This window comes from Anopheles merus, chromosome 3L (genome assembly GCF_017562075.2).
Source record: "Anopheles merus strain MAF chromosome 3L, AmerM5.1, whole genome shotgun sequence".
In the NCBI taxonomy this organism is placed as follows: Eukaryota; Metazoa; Arthropoda; class Insecta; order Diptera; family Culicidae; genus Anopheles; species Anopheles merus.
In genome coordinates, this window is record NC_054085.1 from 14,015,011 (window position 1) to 14,036,914 (window position 21,904).

The 21,904-nt window shown below is 49.1% G+C and overlaps 1 protein-coding gene across 8 annotated transcripts in view; it reads left to right on the forward strand.

Moving 5' to 3' along the window:
• The window catches only part of LOC121599219 (teneurin-m), a 531,100-nt gene that overhangs the window by 407,583 nt on the left and 101,613 nt on the right, over positions 1-21,904 (forward strand). For 7 of the 8 annotated variants that reach the window (XM_041926851.1, XM_041926859.1, XM_041926856.1 and 4 more), the window contains one exon: positions 19,713-19,892. In XM_041926851.1, the coding sequence (XP_041782785.1) occupies positions 19,713-19,892 (180 nt within the window). Of the gene's footprint in view, positions 1-1,534; positions 1,975-19,712; positions 19,893-21,904 lie in introns of all 8 variants that reach the window. The other variant, XM_041926857.1, reaches the window with a different exon arrangement.

A 21,904-nucleotide genomic window follows, 5' to 3' on the forward strand; every position in this document is an offset into this window, starting at 1 on the left:
AGCGAAAGCGAAGTTGAAAAATGCGCTGCCATGTAGCGACCAAAAAGGCGCAAAAGCCGCTTTTGCTGAGGTCCCCGGAGGCAACAAAGTCACCGGTAAGCTTCACCCTGAAAACGGCAAATACAAACACGGGGACGGGGTACCGTTGGCATTGGCCAATTGTTCCATCTCTCGGTGCGTCACATCTGATTTGAAATTGGGTTCCCAAAAAAGGAACCACCGCTCACGGGGGGATTCGTACTGTGTATGTTATTGAATCGAGCTCGATAGGGGATGAGATGTCATTCAATTCTAATAAATCATAATCCTTTCGAATTGCCAATCCGGCCGCCGAGTAAGTGAGCGAATTGTGTACCGTTGACAACGAACGTCCCGAAGAACATAGGTTTCTCGTCTTCGCGTCGCATGTGCGCCGACTTTGTTAGGAATTTCTTCTACAGCGCACAAGCACTGGGAGGATTTTCGGAACAGCGGCTTCCAGAATCGGCCTTCTAATTGCCTATTATTTGCCTTCCGCTTTGCAAAAGCGTTATCTCTCCCTCTCCGAACTGCCAATTGCGTTTGTGTCTTCGAGTTGATTTTCCCTATACACAAATGTCAATGAATGTGTCTTCTCTCCCGCACTGGGTAATAACAACGACCTCAGGGTGGGGCTATGTTGTTGGGACTGCTCCAGCGTCCAAAGCTCTGGTGCTGTTTTTATTATTGCGTAGATTCGATCCAATTAACCGCAAACAGAACTCCGGCCCGTATGTAGCCCGGGGTCCGTCCATTATCAATGGTGGTCCATTGAGAGCGTACCTCACCCAAGGAATGTTAACTTCACAACTTAACCTCACTTTGGGACCGAAAGTTTGCTGCTCCAATAGCCAATGTCTCCAAAACGCAGGCTATTGCAGGCTAAAAAGGAAGTCATCTGAAAGCCCTTCCGGAGCGCAGGAGAGCAGGGGAGCCCGAGATGAAAATAAACAATGGCAGAAGAATGCACCCCCTTCCTGGAGGTTGTTTGTTCCGGAGGCAAAGGAAAGCATGTGGCGCCACTGCGCCACCCTCCGCCACAAAACCGACCCAACCCCGTCGACTCAATTATCGCAAGACAATAGACAATATTGCCTGTGCCATCGACTTGCGGAGGCTTGTCGCATTATCGCATTTCTCCTTTTTTAGTGGAGCCGATGTCGTCGTGCCCGGCTTGTCGCTGGATGGACGCAGGGCACAGTGTCTACCTTTTGCGGTACAGTGAGCGCAATGAGACGCTGTGGGTGCATTGTGTAGTTGGGTTAATTTTGCGTCTGCCACAACACCGGGGCGAAGGGCAGCTCGTTCAACCACTCGTTTACTCGGCAGAATGTGACAGTTTTGCCGTGTGCGGATGCGTACATGGATGTGGCCGTTCCCGCACCGGCGTTCATTCACAATCGCACATCATGAAAAGTAGTCTGTAGTGTGTTTTAATTCTACCATTTGCTGGGATGATGTATGCCTAATAATAAAACCACAATTCTTTCCTTTCTCTCCCTCCCTCTCGTTCCAGGTTCGTATTCTAAAACGGGGATAGTGCGTAGAGTTTGTAAGAACAGTTGGACCATCCATCGTGCGCCGTCGATGTCTGCAACTCAATGCCGTGAGCGTGAGACAGGAAAGCTTGATGCGTTCTTGTTGGTTGGTCTTGCGGTAGAAAAATACTAACACTAAAACCCAGTCCCCGGGACGATAAACCACTCCAAAGCAGCGCACAAGATTAACAAACAATAGACGATTGGTCATCTAAAGAGTTACCTTTTTACCATAAAGCAAAAATCACCCTCCCATTTCCCTGATAGGCCGAGGTCTCATAGCGTTTAACGATACCCTTGCAACCCGCCACCACTCGCACCCTCACACACAACACAAACACACCTTCATCTTTCACCTTTCTTTCCGTGTGCCCGCGATACCATTCGCAAAACTCCTTCACCAATGTTCCCAACATGGGTGAGTGTACCGTTCATTGAACAACGTTGGTTTCGTTCGTCTTGTCTTGTCCATTTCTGTTCGCTTCACCATTTTATCTCTCTATCTTTCTCTCTCTATGTGTGTGTATTTAGTTTGTTATTCTTTTCTTTTTTTCTCCCCAACTTCATTGAAACCCTTATCTCCGCTTTCCCAGCAGCATCACAGGTCCTAACCAGCATCTTAGGCAATTGCAATTTTTGTCTTCTCAAACTACACACACAGACACAAACACACAAACTCTGTTGTTGCAAGTTGTACACGTTGTTTGGCTCGCTAATTCCACCTCTTTTTTCTTACCTCTGTTTAAGCATCTCTTGTTTTTTTCCTATTTTATCTGTTCATGTGTGTTTCTTTCTTCTTTTTTTCCTACTCTTGTTCGTCTCTGTGGCGTCTTGTGGTGTCCCGTTGTTTCTTTGCTTCCTGTGTCCTATTGTCCTATTGCTGATGCGTGTTTTTGATATTTCCTTACATTTCTGTATGTCTTTCCAATGTCTTTCCAACCAATTTGGTTGCACTTTTAAGGTACATATTTCTATTGCTGTTTAAGATCTTGTTGGAATTTCATACCTTTGCAGTCAGCTACATTATGATGAAATGTTGTTGTTTTCTGTTCCAAGTTCTGCTCAACTTGTCAGCCAGCTTTATCTTCATCTTTGATTCAACACACAAGAAACATAATGTTTTGATGTATCCAGGATTACTGCAAACCGAGGCCAATAAATTGGCCCGAAAATGAAACGAAAATAGCACGCAGCAAATGAAGTCGACTAATCTGTTCAAATATTGTGACAAGCATTAATCTTTTCCTAGGCTACTTTCAGCACACTCTCCCCCGTTAGCCATCAGTACTGCGTAGAGCGCTCCCCTAAGAAACGTTTTTGTTCCGCACCTCGGAACAGGTTGATCAACAAACTTGTAAACAGGATTCGATTCTATCGATACCACCGTACGAGCCGCTGCTGCTTTAAGATGACCTTTTGCGTCGGCTCCGTGTCCGTAAAACCAATTTCTTTTACGACCGAACGGGGGGGGGGAGCGTCCAGCGCGCTTGGGTGAAATTCAATTTTCCATCGCCCAAAACTTGCCCGCTGCGCTGCTCTCCCGGTTTTGGGAAGAACAGGTAGTCAGCATTTGGCGTACTTCTTGTTTTTTTGTAATCTTGTCGCCAGTCCCGAGCCACGCCAAAAGTCAATAAATAATGCAATCCCTCGTTTGCCAGGGGGAGGGTTCTTTTGGTGGTTCGTTGCCAGAATGATGATTCGGAAAATCGGGGAAGGTTCAGGGCGAGGACTTTAAGAATACGTACGTACGAGTGTTGCGCTGCAAAACGTCTGAAACTCACGCGTGGAAGGACTTTTTTGATCCGATTGCTGTCCGAAAAACTGCTGTTTGTTGTACTTTCCTTTGCTGTAAATAAATAAACAATTGTGTGTGTGTTTACGTCTCTTTGCAGCTTAAAAAACACATAACGTTTCATTTCATTGAAGGGAAAACAACTTTCGGTATTTTCCAAAACAACTCAAATCCATTTTGTCTTCAGTGTGTGTTTGTGTGTGTACGTGACCGCTGAAGAGCATCGTACCGTCAATTGCATCAAGATTTCCAAGCAAGAGATTCCACATTTTTCATCATCTTAGTTGAAGTGATCAATAGCTTAAAAGGGAGTTGACTCACTCCAAAAAACTGAATTACGTCCCCAGAGGGATAAACGAATCATGGAGCACTGGAGCGTACCTTTTGGGGAGGAATGTATCTGTCTGGAATTCCGATGCACCTTTAATGTACACGCGCTCCTGGGTTACATCAGCGTCCAACGGTCCAATCCAATGTCTTGTCCATATTTGTAGCTGCTCGGGTTGCTGATTTTGTGTTTCAGTTACCTTCCTTTTCCTCTTAATTGCTTCTCTTCATAATCACCTCTCGCTCTCTCGCTCTTTTCTACATTCATTATCTGTCGATCTGAAGATCGTGTCCTGCGCTAAGAGTTCTCCGAGTTCTGGCTGGCTTGTAAATAATTATTCAAATAGCGCCATTCAAAGTCACTTTACACTGCGCAAAAACTGTGTACAAATCCACGGCTCTCACCCTCGTCCCTTCGCTTAATCAGCCGTGCAAGATCACACAATTTGGTGTGGCAAGCGAGGAGATCGTGGCGGCGGAAGGTTTTGTCACGCTCCCGGAGGCCACTCCGGAGCTTGTGCACAAATGTGTGGAGTCGATTTATTGTAGGCAGTTTGTAGCGTTGCTGAAGATATCGCTGCCGGCCTCGCTGCTCATGGAACAACGGTTGCTTACAAGCCACGATGCCTTTTGCTTTTCCATGGCTGCTGCTGCTGCTACTGCTGCTTATGCATGCAAAAGCGAAACGAAGTACTTGGGCGATAGTCGAACCATATCACATAATGACTTCAATTGCCAAGCTTGTGAGCTACTGGAGCCGTAACGTTCTTAGCTTGTTTGGAGTTTGGAGTAGGGGCCTGGTAGAGTCAGGGTATGGCTTCCTATTTGTAAAATTCTATAGGCATTTGTTCCTGTTTTTGTGTTGCTTTTCTTCTCGTCCCCACAAGCCTCACCAGGTATGTGGAGCTGCGGACCGGTGACTGGGAGGCCGCCAGCAGCATTATTATTGCTCGGTCGATTCTTGTTATTTGCAATCCCACCGGGATTACGGCACCAGGCGACGCGACAGCAACAAACGGAAGCATCCACGGGATCCGTTCTAGACGGCCAGCGGCAACGAAAGGGAGAGAGAGAAGCGAGAAGCAGAAGAAGAAAACGAAAAAAAAAACACAGACACTCAACCAACGAACTTTGTCTACTTAGTTCTTATGGTCCTTCCCCACCAACACACCCCGAAGCACGACAAGTACGCATGGAGAGAAAGAGAGCGCTCGCGATTTCCTTTCCGTTTACCTTTTTCCACATACACACACAGCGCACCGGAGCGCGGTTTGGACCTTCCAGCACAGGAATAAATTGACTTTCTTGGTGCTGTTCCGCGCACTCGAGGCAGCAAACTTTTGGCAAAACGCACGAACACAGTTGCGCGGTGTCTTCGGGGGCTTCGAAAAGCATCATCCAGCCTCAATTACAAACTGAATTCATTAAAAAGTCCCGAGCACCGCAAAACCTCCTGGCTGGAAGGAAATCATGCGCAGAGGTGCTTGAGGAAGCATCTCCAAAAAAAACATACAGTACAAGAATCGAACGCAACTTGTCGGCGTCGACAACTTTGAGACCGTTTTTTGTTGTTGTTGTTCTTCTCCTGTAGAATTTGTTCCGTGTTGGTTCGTCTTGGTTGGTCAATAATATTTCTGTGTTTGTATGTCCGTTGTTCTTGTTGGTGGTGATGGAAATCCTTTGGCCAATATTCAACACACGCCCTGACTGCACAACTACGCATAGTTCACGTCATTTGCCTCCAGCTCCCCGGGCCCTGGTTTTTCAAGCAAAGGCTTTGTTTGGGAGCCGCCACCGCCACGGTAATGTCTCGGCCTGGGCCCCATCGCAGGGGCAAACGCTTGCCAGAATGCATACAAAATACGGGACGGGATAATTAATAGCTGTCACAGGCTCGACCGAAGCTGGCTGGGTCCAAGGGGCCTCCCCAATGTTGGGCAGCTAATGCAAGGCGCGTCGTCCAACGCTTTTCCCACTGCTTGGCAGAGCAAGAATGAGAAGAAAAAAAGCCGTCGTTATTGACAGCAATGAAAGTGGCGCAAGGCAGCAGCAGCAGCAACAGCAGTGGGTACGCGTGGCTTACGTACCCGGGAAGAATGTGCCTGTTCCCACCTCTTTGGCAGTGTGTGCTGTTGCGACCAACCAGGCAGCAGGTTCGATCGTCCGAAGCGCAGTTGTGCACGGCCGTCCCTCCCATGGGAAATGCGTCGCGGGAATCGAACCGTCTGCGTCTGCCCAATAGTGGACGGGACTGGAATTACAAATCTAGGTCGGCTATTCGCTTTTATCGATCCGAATGGTCGTTGTCAGCGCGTTTGATCGCCGAGGTACAATCGCAATTCCTGTTTTGTGGGCCCTCTGGACGCGAGCTGACATGACAACCAACAACGGGGATCTGAGATCGTGCACACTCTGGGGACTGTTCGGTGCGACCTAGGCGCATTCTTCCCCAAAACCCCCCGAGGGGATGCTTCACCAACACGGACGGAAGCCTCAAGTGGTAGCTTATTAGTTAACTAGCAGCATCGAGAGAGGGGTAGAGATCTCGTCGCTTCAAATCGTCCATCGGACGACAAGAATCGACAAACAGAGCCACCCATCAATGTGCGCATTTCCTTCCAGGAAGATGATTGGCACATCATCTTTGAAGCACGAGAAAAGGTTGAGCTGTTTGTAGAAAGCACAGCACATATTAAACCATTGACTCTGAGAGACCAACCCACAAGGAGAGGTTTATCAAATTTCCGTACATCAGAATCTTGTGCAAATCTTGCCGGACCTTGCCTGCCGGCTGCCGAAAACTTCCCGCTTTGCAAGTCCTGAACGACCCAAAAACTTATGTCCGTAATCAAGTAACCGATGTAGTTCAATTTGAAGAGTGAGGGGGGTTCGATTTCGGCAGGCACATGTCATGTAAAACGACGATTGGGTTTCATCGTCCCCCGCAAAAGAAAACGAGCAGTGGAGAAGAAAAAAATCCTCTCATCAAATATGTCAATCGTTGTCCACCCAACGAAGAAGGCGTACGACGGACGTTGTGACGGGTGCGTAAACTTTGTCCGGCAAACGTCCCGCCGGTGTGACGTCTTTGTGAACTTTTGTGTGGCCCCGGGGTACACTCCAAAGCCCGCAAGTTGACTATTTAGGAGTACAAAAACGGGAAGTGAACACAAAAAAAGGAATAATAGACCAAACCAACCAGCACCAACCAACCACCTTCTGGGTGTTGTCTGGGAGATCCCTGCCAAATTCGGAGAATCTTAGCAGCGCCCGGGGTTTGTGTGGTAACCGAAAGGAACATTTGACGGAGAAAATGGTCTGACAGCCGCATGACGAGGGTTTGATGAAGTTCTCGCGAATATAATCCCTGTCCCTGATTCCAGGCTTTTTTTCCTTTTTTTGCTGTTGGCTGTTGGCAGGACCTCTTTTCCGGGGAATGAATGATACACGCCGTACACACCCAGGCCACCAGCGCGACCATGCAAATAGCGAAACATTTGTGCGATGGGTTAAAGCACCGCTTGCGCTTTATCGGAGTCATGCCACGGTCATTGAGGCACAAAACTGGCCAAAGCTGGCAAGCGTGCCATTTGCGAAGGACACGCATCACGGGCAGTGAAGCTCGCTGTGTATGCTCCTCAGTTTACGGTGGACCGGTGGACAGGGACAGGGAGAAGCGAGTGTATGTGAGATACGCCCAAACGGTTTACTTTACCACGTGACATGACTTTTTCGTTGTCACGTTCGGACACATCGGACGTCGGAGTTTGTGCTCATTCGCACCAACCACGGATGTTCCGTGTCCATCCTGTGCTGTGCTGCACCTACGCAGCATTCTTACATACACACACACACACACACGGCGTGCATCGTCCTCCTGGTGCGTTTTTTGCGCGCGTTCCGTCCTGCACGCGCGCGTGTTGTTTGAATTCGTAACACCAAGCGCAACGGCACACGGCATGCGTACACACGGCGCGAGAGCTTCCGTAGCGAATTGCAGGATTTCTGCCCTCCCCTGAACTAACAAATAACGAGACGCAACAGAGGATGGGGAGACGACACATACACAAAAAAAGAAGGCGATTGGTGCAGTGAAAAGCGTCTGCAGCAAGACTTTGGTCGGTGAGGGTGAGTGCGCCTGCATCTCGTCTGCATTTATTCCACCCGGTGCTGGTTTAACAAAAAAACGGCGTTCAAAATTCGTCGTCCATGTGTGTCCGTTTCCCATACACACATACGACCGGGGCGCTTTTGTTGCCGCGCTCCGGAATTAGGCACGGACGCTGGCAGAGCTCGAGCTTGTTGTTGGGGTTTTTTACGCTCCTTTTGCAACGCAGGGATTGCAACGACGAACGGTTTTAACCATTGCCTGGGTGGACTAAATAAACTTAACCTACCCATAAGCTTACAGGCACGGACGCGCCGCCATGGCCATGGAGGTTACCGTCGCGACCTGCAACAACGACCAGCAGCAACAGCAGCATCAGCACGATTGTGACCATTTCTGTGCGCTCCCAAGGAACAAACGCGCGGCCCATCGCAACCCGACAATGCGTTCGTGTTCTGGGATGAATTTTCCAAAAAAGGAAAAATCCACCCACCCCCCCCCCCCCCACCAACACGTCCCACGGCCCGTCGCGGCGTGGCTGAATAATGTAGACGGGTTCGTTTTTTTTTTTACCACCCGTGCCCGGGACAATGCCGACGAGTTTCCCGTGCAGCAGCAGCAGCGCAGCACAAGACGAACCTTCTCACATGCCGCCAACTCCGGCAACCAGTCGCGCTCGCCCATTGGAGGGAAAGTGGTTTGAAATCGCGGAGTAGCGAGTGGTAAAGTGCTGCTGCTGCAGTGCAGTGGGAAGCGGACTCGCTTCATACATAAACTGTGCACGCTTATCATCTTTATTATTGTTATTAAATTGTTCAATTTCTTCCACTCGCACGGGGTGCTGCGGGTGCTGCATTCTACATTTCGCTTTTGTTGCAATGCAATCCCTTAAATGGGAAACCTCGCAAATAGAGAACGAGCGAGCGAGTGAGTAGAGCTATTAAACGGTGTAGTGAAGACATATACGGCAAACACCGTACACCGCTGCCAATAATGCTTTCAGGCAATTGTTCCGGTTCTGTTCCTGAGCGATATAGCTTAAGCAGCGCCCGATAGTATCTGCATGTGGCCCTCGTAAAAGCACCAAGCATCAAGTCCATTCTGTTGCGTTATCTACAAACAGTTACACAGTTTGAAATGGGGTTTAAAATGTTTTAAAACAGCCTTCCATTTATCAGCGTGCAACGAAAGGTTTGCAACTGGATGAAATTGAAAAATCTTCAGCAATGCACGTCATTGTGTTTTGGTGGGCAAGAACTACCATTCAATTAGCTCCGGTAATGATGGTTTCGTTCTTTATTGATTTGTAGCGTTCGACAGGGGCGCGCGGTTTTGCATTTTGCTCCGTCCCATACGTACCGCTCCGTACGTTCGTAACCTCCGTGCTGTTGGTTGGCATCTCGACGAAGGCACGCGAACTCCACCATGCCCGAGCGTGTCGAGTGTGTTCTGCCACTGGTACTCCGTCCGCCGAGCTCCGGGAGCTCGATTGTTTATTCATTCTGCTGTCTATTTGTTGTTTAGCTGTTATTCTTTGCATTTATATTAAATTTTCTGCATTGCTTTTGCACTGCAGGTAACTCCTCAGGCCATGAGCTCTGTGTGTGTAACGATGCATTCCACGCGGAGAACACCATAACCATAAACGACAAGGCGGTGGAGTTGGAGCGCACTGTATGCTGCTGTATGCAGCCTCACACATGCTACTACTTCGCGAACTCGTACGGCCTGCTTTGGTAGGGAATGTGTTTGGATGTGGTTTGGAATTGTGCGCGCTTGTAGCATATGCAACGGTCGATGACAACTTCGTGAACCTGCGTGCTCCCTCGGCAGTAGCACGGCAGTTAATAATGGCACCCTGGAAAAAGGATGCTTCCCGCCCGGTAGCTGACAAGGTTCAAACCTGTACAATTCTTCTATTGTGAATGCTTCATGCGCCACTGCCACACGGGCGCTGCCTGCGTGACAAGGGCACAGCATTTTTGCGTGTACAGCCGCATAATAAACGGACGTCTTCGTGGAGCGATACATCGAGGGACATCCTTTTAATGCCCTTTCCAATCCACCCCGAAAAAAAAGTCAACCGACATAAACACATCCTCTTTCCTGGACGTACGAAAAAAAGGGTCACAAAAAGATCTCGTACATGACATCCGGCCGTGGATAGTTCGGCAAAAGAATGAAGCCAGAACAGAAAAAGGTCTTAACCCGAGCTGGGTCCAAGAAACAATAAGCGATTTTGGACGGGGAGGGGTAGCCTTTGTTTCCTCGGTTCCAGCGCCGAGTCATAATTATTACCCATCTCTTCGGGCTTGGGTGGCCCCAAAGGTTCCCCAGAACAATGGAAACCAACCATGTCCAAAACCCTGGGTCGAAATCATATTAAAATATAATAACAGACTCAGCATGACCGGAATCGATCCGGGCGTCCCCCTATCACGGAAGATATTGAATATCTAAAGGTTAGGTTTTTTTTCTTCTTCTTTCTGATGGTCATAAAAATCCGTCCCATTCATTTTGGGGTGGTGTACCATCACGAGTTCTCACCAGGCAATGGACAGGCAGACACGGTGAGAAGCTCAGGTGGGTCCAGAGGCGTCTTGTGCGTGACCGGGTGTGAGGTGTGATCTATAAGACACATGCCCAACGTTCTTTGCTTTGCTCTGTCCCTTGAAACAGTCCGCTGGGGGAGTTCGGACGACAAACAGGTCCGAAGAAGTGCGTGTTTAATATCGTCCTCGCCGTTCGTTTCGTGAATTATATAGGTGACAAAATATTTTTATTATTTTTCGTTCCTATCACTGCGTCTCTCGCACTCTGTTTTTTTTTTTCGAACTTTATTTCTTACCGTTTTGTGGTACACCGGCTGAGGAAAGGATAAGCCCTGCGACCTGCAAGACCTGAATCTTCTGGCGCCTTCCGTAGACGGCTACCCGAACAATAATGACGTTGCGTAGAAGCGCTTTTCTGCTTTCTTTTGCTACGTAAGATTGGGACCATTTTTTTCTCGCTCTCCTTTCTCTCGCACTCAGCTTTATGTCTAACCCTCGCGCGCGACCCTTGGGACGTAAACGAGTCCAACAACAACAACGACAAAAATGAAGGAAAAAGATTCCTGTTTATTGTGTGCCACCTTGACTTTGGGGGCAGATTCTTCCACCAGAGGCTCTCTAAACGAGAGTTATAAAAACGAAACACATTGCACAAGGTTCCGTTCCGTCCGGGTAATGATGATGCTATGAAAGCCTGCGTACGTGTCCGTGTCCACCGGTGTCATGCTCGCACTCATTTGCGCAAGATGTCCGTCCAAAGAGCGAAGAAGATTCCAAAGATGGACAGTGTGGGTATTTCTTGCCCTGCCGCTGGTAATACAGCTACCGATGGTGTGATGGTTTTTATGACGACAGGTCGAACTCATCTTGCACGAGCGAGCCCCATGTAACCTTTGCGGACCCCATTCCATTCCTTCCCTAACGCCAGGATCTGGAACTGGAGGCCACAAAATGACGCACACAACGTACGCTTAGTTGTGCATTAGGCTGGGATTGATCCCAAGAAAAAGGGAAAAGGGAAGAAGGTTGCATATTACGGCCCGTGTCCCAGTGGTGTTCAATTTAACATCGATTTCCTGCCACCGATGTTACAAAGTCCTTCGTGCTGTGGAGGCTCCGAAGCATCGCACTGACCCTCCACCCCCGCCTATGAGCGTTCCCGCTCTGGGGGATGGACGACAACGTGTGCGCACTTGACATAAATTAAACGAATGCGCTCACACGTAATAGGACGCTTGCTGGAAGCAGACGCCAAGGGCATTGCAGCGATGCCAGCTACAGCACACAGATTGCAAGTCCCTCAAGACACTTTGTTAGGGAGCTTTCTTTTTTGCACCCTCCCTCCCTTGGATGTCAACTTCATGTGCGCTGGAGGAGAGTTTGCGGCTGATAAGTGGCAGCTGGCCGTTGTTCCCAGCCTGGATCCTGGACCTGCTCTCCCAGGAATATTGCCATATTCTTCAGACTTTTGTCAATAGTTCTTTCTGTTTTGCGCCTCCAGCCACTTCCATCACGCACACACACACACACTGACCGGTGAAACTAAGAGCCTCCTTTCCTTTCAATGCAGTCGATAAGGCCACTATCGGCCACTATCGTGTTGCTCTTTTGCAATGGCAGATCCCTGCAGAGCGTATCGATGGAAGCAGGCAGGCCACCTCCTCATCTCCAAAGTTGCTGGTCCCAAAATACATTATCCTGGGTGGTTGTAGAAGACAACAATATACAGCAGCTCGGTGCTCAATGGTGTGTCCTTCGCTGGCGAGCGGACGACATGGGGCGACATATTAAGTCAAGTACAAGACAGCAAGGCTCTACCCTTGTCTTTGCTGGCCCTTCCCCCCCCCCCCCACCCTGCATGCCGATGATTCACCATATCGTGGGACGATATCTTTAAGGCCTCGTTTAGGACATACACAACCACACACGCTAAGAGCATATCCTTCGATATCAAGGATCGTTTGTTTCGGCAACGACCAGAACATCGGACAAGAGATTGAGATGGTAGAATGAGTGTGTGTGTGGATGGGAGATCTTGGGTGGGCGTGAGAATGAAATAGACAGGCCAACAATGCGGGACATCAAGTCGCCCATAGATAAAACACAGACACGAGGAGGGGAGAGGGGCGCACGAAACACCAAGAGGACATCTTAATGCACACACACGACACATCTTTACCCCGGAGAAGCGGCACAAACGGTACAAAACACTGTGTCTAGTGTCTTCGTACGACAATGACATTGTCATGTAGTTGCTGTGACTTTTCTTCTGCCGTTTCTTTTTCTGCTCGTGGATACGACAGGCACTACATTCTTGCCTTGCCTAAAGTGTTTGTGTTGCCCCGCGCCGTGCTGAAGCTTCTTAAAATGTTAAATGCTTCACTGCCCGGACACTCCGGCCGAGTGTTCGGGGATGAAGGCGAGGACACCACACATCCGCCTTGACATGGCGGAACTCCACCGGCAAAGCCAAAACCCCAAACCCACAAAAACCGGACACGGATAATGAACACGGGGATTAATAGAAAATATCTGTGCCTTTGTGGCTACTGGAAGCATGAGCATGGGAGGGGTAAATCCCTGTCAGGCCTAGGCCAAGGACGGCCCACAGCATCATCAAAACGTGGTGTGCGCCATCATAATGCTTTGTATCATCGTCCTTCCTGTGCTACTCTCTTTGTTATGGGTCATTTTTCACGCTCTTTAAAGCAGAGCGGAGATGGCCATGCAATTCCATTTTGCGAAGGACTTTCTCACCCATCAAGGACAGTTGAAGGTGATGGCAAATCCAGGACAGCAAACGGCGACCTGCAAACGAGCAGCATCAAGCGATTGTCATTCCATCATGGTGATAGCCGGCCCGGTTGGTGATGCGATAAACCGGTCAATGGCTTCGCAGGAGTTTGCTTCCTCAAAAGTGCTCCCTCCCGCTGTTGCCGCGGGGTTTTTTTTCCATTTTGCGCGCAGAATTATTCGCCAAAACCCGACCGTACCACCACACCACCGATTTGTATGAACCGATTTGGTTTCGCGTCATTTAACAGCGCCCGTGCGGGGCACGGAGGGCTGATGGCAATTGATCAACCCCAGCTCCATAGCGATTCTGCAGAAATTGCGCGTTGGTAGTGGGAAGCTTCAAGCAGCATTTAATCGTGCATGAAATGGACACGGAAAGGGTGTGGAAATGGTACATAATATGACGCCCCCATCGTCTGGCGTAAAGTTGACGTGCGATGGAAATCATCTTTCCCGCGAAGAAGCAGGACAAAGCAAGGACACAAAGCGCATGGGGAAAAAGAAGATATTCGATAAATGCGCCACCCCGTTCTCTCAACTCCCAAAAGGGTCAATGCCGTATCCGAGGGGACACCACCGCGGGGATAGAAGCGACCGGAGCGCATGATCGGCGCCAGGGTGATTATATTTGATTTTTGATAATGCTGCCAACCAGAGACCTCAAGCGAAAATGTAGCGTTTTCCGCAAAAAAAAACCCAAGCAGATCAGTTACGCGAGCTAGTTCCGGTTTCCGATTTCCAACAGCTCCTCGGGCGGGACGTTCTCCGTTTTTGCAGACTGGATTTTGTTTTCCGCGTGCTTTTGACCGAGTTGGCCCGGCACCAACGGGTCTGGCCGCGTAATGGCGTGGTTAGCATATTGGAATCAATTCTGCCGCCGAAATGCTGCCAGAAGCGGCTTGGAGTTCTCGATTACCGCAGCTCCGAGAAATGAAAGAAACAATCCCACTGTCCAGACGAGGAAACGGACTCAACTTTAAGTACAGGAAGAAGAGAAAAAAGAAATAAAGATTAAATCTGCAGCCCGAGCGCTGTTGACTTAAGACGCACCAAAGGCATTGATTAAAGCACGAGAATCACAAAGCTTTTAGCTGCTTACAGGGAAGACAAAATGCTTCTTTATTTTGAGCTCCGGGCGTCACACTTTGGTCGCATCGGGTCGTGGATCGGGTCGTAAAAATCAGCAAGACGAGGTAAACCAAAGGGAGAGGGGGGGGGGGGGAAGCGAAACGATATCTCCATATTGTCTCTTTATCGCGGCTCCCATAAAATAGGCACCACATGTCTGAGTGTGTGTGTGTGTGAGGACGCGTGGTCGTTGGTTTAGATCGCACGGTAAGCTTCTCTCGAAAAGCACCTCTCTCTCTCTCTCTCTCTGTGTCGTGCAAGATGGCGGGCGATGGCGGACGGGTGTGGGAAGCGATTTTTATGGCACCGTTTTACCCGTCTGCATTTATTTAGAGCCAAGAAGGACTTCTAGAAATAGACGTGCGAGCTTGTTTTGAGCGGGGGATGAATGAGGAAAGAACGAGTGAATGCGATGGATTGAGCGTCAAAGGCACACACACGAGCACCAGTTCTAGAGTGGCAGGCCGCACGTCATAAAGGTTTCTACTTTGAAATGCCTCCAGTGTACGTGTGTGTGTGTGTTTGTGTTTCTGTCAAACACTTTACCGGGAAAAGACTTCTAGCGATGGAATGGTGTGTAAAAATTCGTACGAAGCTTAAAAGCAGCAGCAGCAGTGTCGTAAAAAAGCGAATATCCCGCATTGGGTCCTCCTAGAATGCGGGAAAGGTAGGTGCACGCCCCTGGGGCCACGGCCGTCATATACGGGGCTGCACCGTGGTGTGTTATTTATGTATTTTTGTTTCCGTCCCCGTCCGGTCGGAATTGTTCCATTCTTTCCAATAGCGAACAAGCGACCTCTAGGTGACGCTCACACGTGAAAGTCATCACAACCTGGGCGGAAGGAAGCGAGACGGCTTGCCAGTAGTAGTGTGCCGATGCGATTTATTTCATAGCCTTTCCTGAATGGGGAACCCTTTCGCTGATGAAAGAGCACACTCAAACACACACACACACACTCACACTTCCCTTGGAACTCGTACAGGAAGCGTGACTAAGGAAGTCCCATTAACAACATCCGACACGCAATCCCCGTTGAGGAGAGTTAGAGCTTTTTTTTTTTGTTTGTGCGCTCTGGGCCCGGCTTTGAAGGATTCGTTCAATATGTTCCGGTGGTTAAATTTTACGGTGGCAGGATTTAAAGTGACCCACTGGGGTAATGCCACCACCGGGTGCAGCGAATGTTGGGTTGGAAAAGTAAAAAAAGGAATGAGATTTAACTGATTGAGTTATTGTAACAGGCGTAACAGGGGATGGTTGCATTAATCTCTTGGTCGCTCTCTGTCGCCTGGTATCCTCCTTTGCAGTAAGAAGTGGAACCGATTTGTGATCCAGGTTTAAGGAAGATTTGATGAGTTTTATGTAGCTTGATTTGGCGAGTTCTTGTGATTCGTTTACATTATTCCCGTGAAATGTCATAAAAATACGCTGCCGCTGTTAATTCAATCAATCCATCATGGTGCTCTCAGCCGTCTCAGGCTCGTCTTAAAAAATTCGAGGCAAAATTGACACGACAATATACATCCATTACGGTTTATCTTCCGCTCTAAATTACACCTCCCGGCCGGTACAGCGCTCGAATTCATCTGAATGTTTTGTTTTTATTGCCATCAGCGCTAAATGGATCTCACCCGAGCACCGAGATCTGATTTCCTCTGTGCGAAGATCATCTTTCAAAGCACAAGGCGGCGGCACCGTCAGGCACTGTTTCATTTTCAGCCCACCAATGAAACACACACACACACACATGTAATTTAAGGCCTCAATTTTGGGCAAATTTTTCCCCCACGCACCAAACGAGAAGCCGTTGAATACTGAAGGTCGACCTACTCACATAATTCTACGCGCTTCGGCCCGCTAAGTGCTGCTGCTTCTTGAGCTCATAAAACGGGGCTCATAAACGGAAGACCGTTCCAGCAGCACACTGACAGTGCGACATTCCTTGCCGATTGCTATCAAAGGCTCCGTCACGGCACATGTTGTGTGTCGTTCGTCCGATGGGCGTATGGGCATTTGGCACATTGTTTTTTTCGTTCACGGGGTCCCCCATTACGGGGCCCCCGGGACGAATGTTATTTCAAGCCCTCCGATTAGTCATCAAGGCACCGGTGGAAGCAGCAACAACAAAAATAAACGATCGGCCTTGTGTGCCCAGCAAATCGAAGCTAACCCGTAAACGTAAACATTGGCCTTCGGTGTGATAAATATTCATAAACACATGCGAGAAAAGCGATGAAACGGTGGGCCCGGGAAGGCAACGGTTTCGTTTTTATTGCATACTATTAGGCGTATACCTGAAACGGCATGGCAGGCACGGGCATCTTTCTACCTGCCATTTCCTTATTAAGACACTCTTGCCGCTGGTCCTTCGAGCCGGATCCTGCTTGTACAGGAGCAAACCTGTAAAAAGGGGACGATTTTTTCAATTTACCTACACTTTTAAACTAATTTTATGGTCTCACTCGACACTGTCCGGTGTCCAGATGTGTTGATCGATGCAGGGAAGACCGCTTTTACGACGCATCCTCTAACCCGCCGTTATCCTTGCAGCCACCTGAACCACCGGAGAAACCGGAAGCCGGAGATAAATGGTGCCCGTGCCGGGTGGGTTATGTTTTATGGGCTTTTCTGCTGCTTCTCCTCGCCCTCTCTCTGTCTCTCTCTCTCTCTCTCTCTCTCTTCACTCTCGTCACAGTGGCACAGGACACGGTAGCGCTTTCAAAACTTCTTCTAATGGCCACGGCCAGCCAGAACGGCCTGGAAAAAATAAATAAAATTTAAAGAAAATTGCTATTACCGTTCCTCATTATTCTTCACCACTCCACACGCCATTTCGGGGACCATTCGGACCCCTTGTGCTATCATTTTTAACTGTGCAGGTTTTCCTCCGCAAGCCAGAGGGAGAAAGAGCCCACACTCGCTTTTCTTTTACGACGCATGGTTAATAAAATTCCCGTACAAATAATTTAACATAAATTATGCAAATATTTGCCGCCCAAACCAACCGTCCTCTTCCTCGGTTGGCGCACGAGCGCGTCCATCTTCATCTTTCGTTTGGCGATTTTGACGGGACGGTTGCTTTACCGAAGGCCCAGGAGGCTTGAGTGTCGAGTTAATTGGAGTAGTTGTCTGCGTCCGTTTGTTTGTCAGCCCGTCTATCCGTCTGGCTGTGTCTGTCCGTTCTGTTTTTGTCCATTCTGGCCGTCCACTTCAAAACCCATCAAAAGTCTTCAGGCATGCTTTCGCCAAAAGCGCGTCTATTGCTCGATGCTTGTGTTGTGTTTTTTTAGGGTCGCTTAAGATTTTTTAGGCGCAAGTCGTAAATCAGGGTAGTAGTTTTAATGGAGGTCCCAAGCGTGTGTTGTTTCTGCTTGCCACACAGCACAGGTCTGCCTAACACCGCACGCCTAATTGACCCCGTGGTGCGTGGTTTAAGGGGGGTTTGATGTTGTAAAGCTGCGTCCCATTTCTTAAACCCTGGAACCACCTTGCCGCTTGAAGGGGTCATACCATTTCTGGCGCGGGGTTTTATTTCTCACTTCCGGAAGTTCCGGAGCACGGCGAGATGAGCTGTGAAGCGGGACGGGAGTTACGAGATGGTAAAATTATTTGCTTACGATCATCATCGTTTGACGAGCGTCAAATTAGGGTCGAGCGTATCTTTCTCTCTGTCTCTGCTTACCATTGCACACAGAGTATAATTATTTAATTGATGCACTTGGCATACACCGACTACCGTAACGGGGCGCGTTTGATGTGTCGATGTACTGAAGAGGCGACAAAAGAGTGCATATTAAACAGGGATTGGTACGATTGACAATTTGCTACAACTGCCCAAAATCCAAACGATGTGGCGTGCCACAACACACACACACCTCAACGAAGCAGTCCAATTTGTTGCCCAAAGGTGGGCAGGACGCCATTATTCTAGAGCGCTTTGATCTTGTTGGATGTCTGTGATGTTTTTGTCCCTGTGAATCAAAAAGGGGAAATTCGTCATTCCAGGAGTCTGTGTGAAGTGGCTCCACTTGCCTGACAAAACAGGACACAAATTACAGTAATCAGTCAGCGCACACGAGCATCTGCATCGTCCACTGGCTCTGTGTTGTGCGCTACTGAAATCCCGCGCAATCTCTACCCAAAACTCGCCTCGCATTATCATACTCTCGGCTGACGGAATAGTGATAAGACACGTTGTGTACCTACGTTTGATCGATAATTACACTGTGAAAGGGAATGAAATTTATGTACACTTGCCTGCTTGCCTGCTACCACCTCCAGCCAAGCCAAGAAGTCTCCGCTAACCCAAGGAACTGACGCAACTCAGGTCCAATTTATCTCTCCCCTCCCCGATGGTGCCACTCCAAGCAACACTGGTTTGGCACGAGTTTGGACACGAGATGAGGACCCAGTTCAGCACTTCATAAATCATCGCTCCTTACGCACATGGAGCATGATTCTTCCTGGAAGGACCACCTTGCTGACGATGATGATAATGGTGATGATGATGTTCCGGGACTGAATGGTGCTACCAGCGATGATGCTGCCTGATGATGATGATGATTCGGATAATAATATAAGTGATAGGCTCGATGCTCATTTCACCTGCGGCGTACAGTTTGTACCAATTATAACCGCAAACTTCCCCGTTCCCCGTCGGGTGCCGTGTATCCGCTCACGCAGCCCCGTACTGCCGAATGGCGATACAGTTACTGACGCCGGCCTGGACGCGTGCTCACATATGACGCATTACCCGCAGGCATATCACGCGGCCAAAGCGAGTGATAGAGAGAGAAAGCGCGAGTCAATCGATTCGATACGACCTGTTCGATCTTGCACCCTAGGTAAAGGGATACTCCAGGCTGCTTCGGCTAATCGAGTACTCCTCGCCTGGTGCCATCATGGAGGCATCAAATTAACGTCACTTCGATTGCCAGATTCCGCCGCGAGCGAAACGCGTGGTGATTGTCACACACGCGCGGTAATCTTTCACTCGGGCGGGCGGTCGCGGTTTGATGTATGTTTGACCTGTCATCGTGCTCCACCCCCCCCCCCCCTGCAATCGGTATCGGCCATTTCGCGACCTAATCATACACCAGCGCTTCATCAGCTTCAATCTCCAGGCACGGAGTCACCGCTCCGGCGGCAGCTATGAGCGCTGTTACTAATCAAACCTTCCAATTAGACCGTTTCCCCGGAAGAGACAGTCGAGTAGTGGTATGAAATTAATATTTCCATTCGTGATGTTCGGTTGGGATGATCTAAAAATCAATTTCGACAAACTTCAAAAGTTTTCACTAATTTATGTTCTGTTGCCCGTGCTGTGTTTTCTTCACTCTCTATTCTGTGTTTTTGTGTGTTTGTTTCTACACCTCCCACTGAATCGGTGCATTGAATCGGAAACTAATCACAACTTTTTCTTCCTCTTCTTGACTCTCTCTCTCTCCCCCTACAGGCTGTCTCCTGGACGGAGTTCCGCCTTCAGCTCCACCGGATGTACCACCGCGCAATCCAACCATGAATCGAATGAATGGACGCGTCACCGGCAATCCTACCGAGCTGGGTGTAGACTTCGAACCGTCGTGTCTGGTCCGGACGCCGTCCGGCAACGTTTACATTCCGAGCGGAAATCTAGGTAAGTACATTAAGCCAGGCCCTGCGTCGGGAGGTGAAAATAGACGGGCGATCAAATTTCTGCTGGCACTAGCACTGACCACTGCGTGTCTAAACGGGCCACAAAGCAGGGTCCAGGTTTCAATCAATCCAGGCTTCCAAGAGGAAGGTGTGTACACACGGCACGGCGCTGTGCAAAACGTTGCGCTGGAACACGAGCAACCTTTTCCCAGACCGATCGTAACCGATGTTTTCCGGTTGATAAATAACTCACCATAAATCAAGGAGATAAACAAACACAAAACCTCACACGTTGGAAGGGATTGCCACTCCCGGTTGGCGGGGGAAGTTTGTGTTTGGGGATGCGCCTAGAGTGGCCCAATACATGGGGAAACTCCCGTCTCTAACTAGGGGTTCTCCAAGCGGGGGATTTGTAAATAAGATTTTCCAACAAAAAATCCCTTGGTGAATTTTTAAACAGCGCTCACGAAATGTGTGCTTCTCCAAAACCGACCCATGTGTGTGTGTCTGCATGTGTATGTTGCAAGCGAAAAGGGTACCCACTTGCCGGGTGATACATTCGGGTTGGCTGGTGTTTGGCTTGGAATAATTGAAACGTATCAGTGATTCATACTTGCCACAATTGGATCGAACCGGTGAATTATTGAGCGGTAAGGACCGGCCGGGGTGATACCGTAAAGTGGATTTGCCTGGCACTAAGGTGTTCGGCACTCAAGATGTTTATGGTGGGGTAGAAGCTCGTAATTCAACACCCATCCAACTCGCTTCCTCCTCCCCCTCCCATCAGCGTAATGCAATTTGGGAAATGGAGAAGAAGATTTTGTGTGGCAACAGGAAACTATCGTCCTGTATCGTCTTCTTGGTGGAGTTTGCTAGAACGATTGCGCAAAACCCCCAAAAAGTACTCCACGAAGTTACTACACAGACATATCTAAACGAAGTCAAAGCTGTGAGCTCAAACTGTTCGCACACGTGGAAGAGCAAACCGTTTATCCGGGTAGCATCCGAAGGGAGGAACTGCTGGAGTGAAAACTTCAACAACAACTGCTTGGAAAACATTTCACGAGAACGCCATAAACTATCCCCGCATTCGCTAATAGTGCCTTCAAACCACCGGGAATGCGCTTTGCCGGTTTTTGTCAGCACCATGGGTGCATTATGCAACCAGAATCGGTTGATTTGTCGAAAGGAAATCACTCGTACTCGAGCGTACAGAGCGTACGAAAACAAATTGCCATTCTTTGCCCAGTCCCACTTGACGGCGGCGTGCATCTTGGGAAAATACGGCAGACGATACGCTCGTAAACAAGCCGCTTGAAACGTGCACTCTTGCGCGATTCTTTTTGGTCCGGCTTTCGTCCTCTCCCCCGTGTAGCCCCCGGGGTTCGCTGATTGTCAAAGTGGCAGCGGGGCATGTGTGTTTGAGAACTGGCTACCAGTTCCTTTGTAAAAGGTACCGATTCGAAGGACTTTAAGCCCTTCCTCGCATCCAAAAGCCGAAGAAGTCAAGAGGCGATTTTGAGCTGCCGTTGTCTCCCGGCCATCATACGCTTGTTACCGGGAGCGTTTTACATCAAACGATTGGCCACTTTGGCCGAGCGATCATGCTTTATTCGCTCGGCAAAGAAAGCTCCCAGAAGCTCTTGTGAGAGGGAGGGATAGGGAAACATCCAGTAAGCACAACAACATACCAACAGCATGGATGCCTTTTTGCAGAAATCGGGCGGAGGCCCGCATCATCATTATTCCCAGGGCAGGGGGTTCGTTCAGGAAGAATGGGACATTGGCTGTCGAGGATGAAACACAGCACAGCACACATCTTACCGCTTTTGGTGCGCTCTCTACCGTCTTCAACTGTCTTGTCGCTGGGTTCGGTAAGGAACCCTGATGATGGTTACCCCATCTTTGGGAAGTAGGGAATGTGAAGACAGTTTTGCATATTTTTTGCATCCCGCATCCAAAAGGGAACTCCCCCTCCCACGAGCGTAAGAGTGGTGCATCGTAATGGACCGT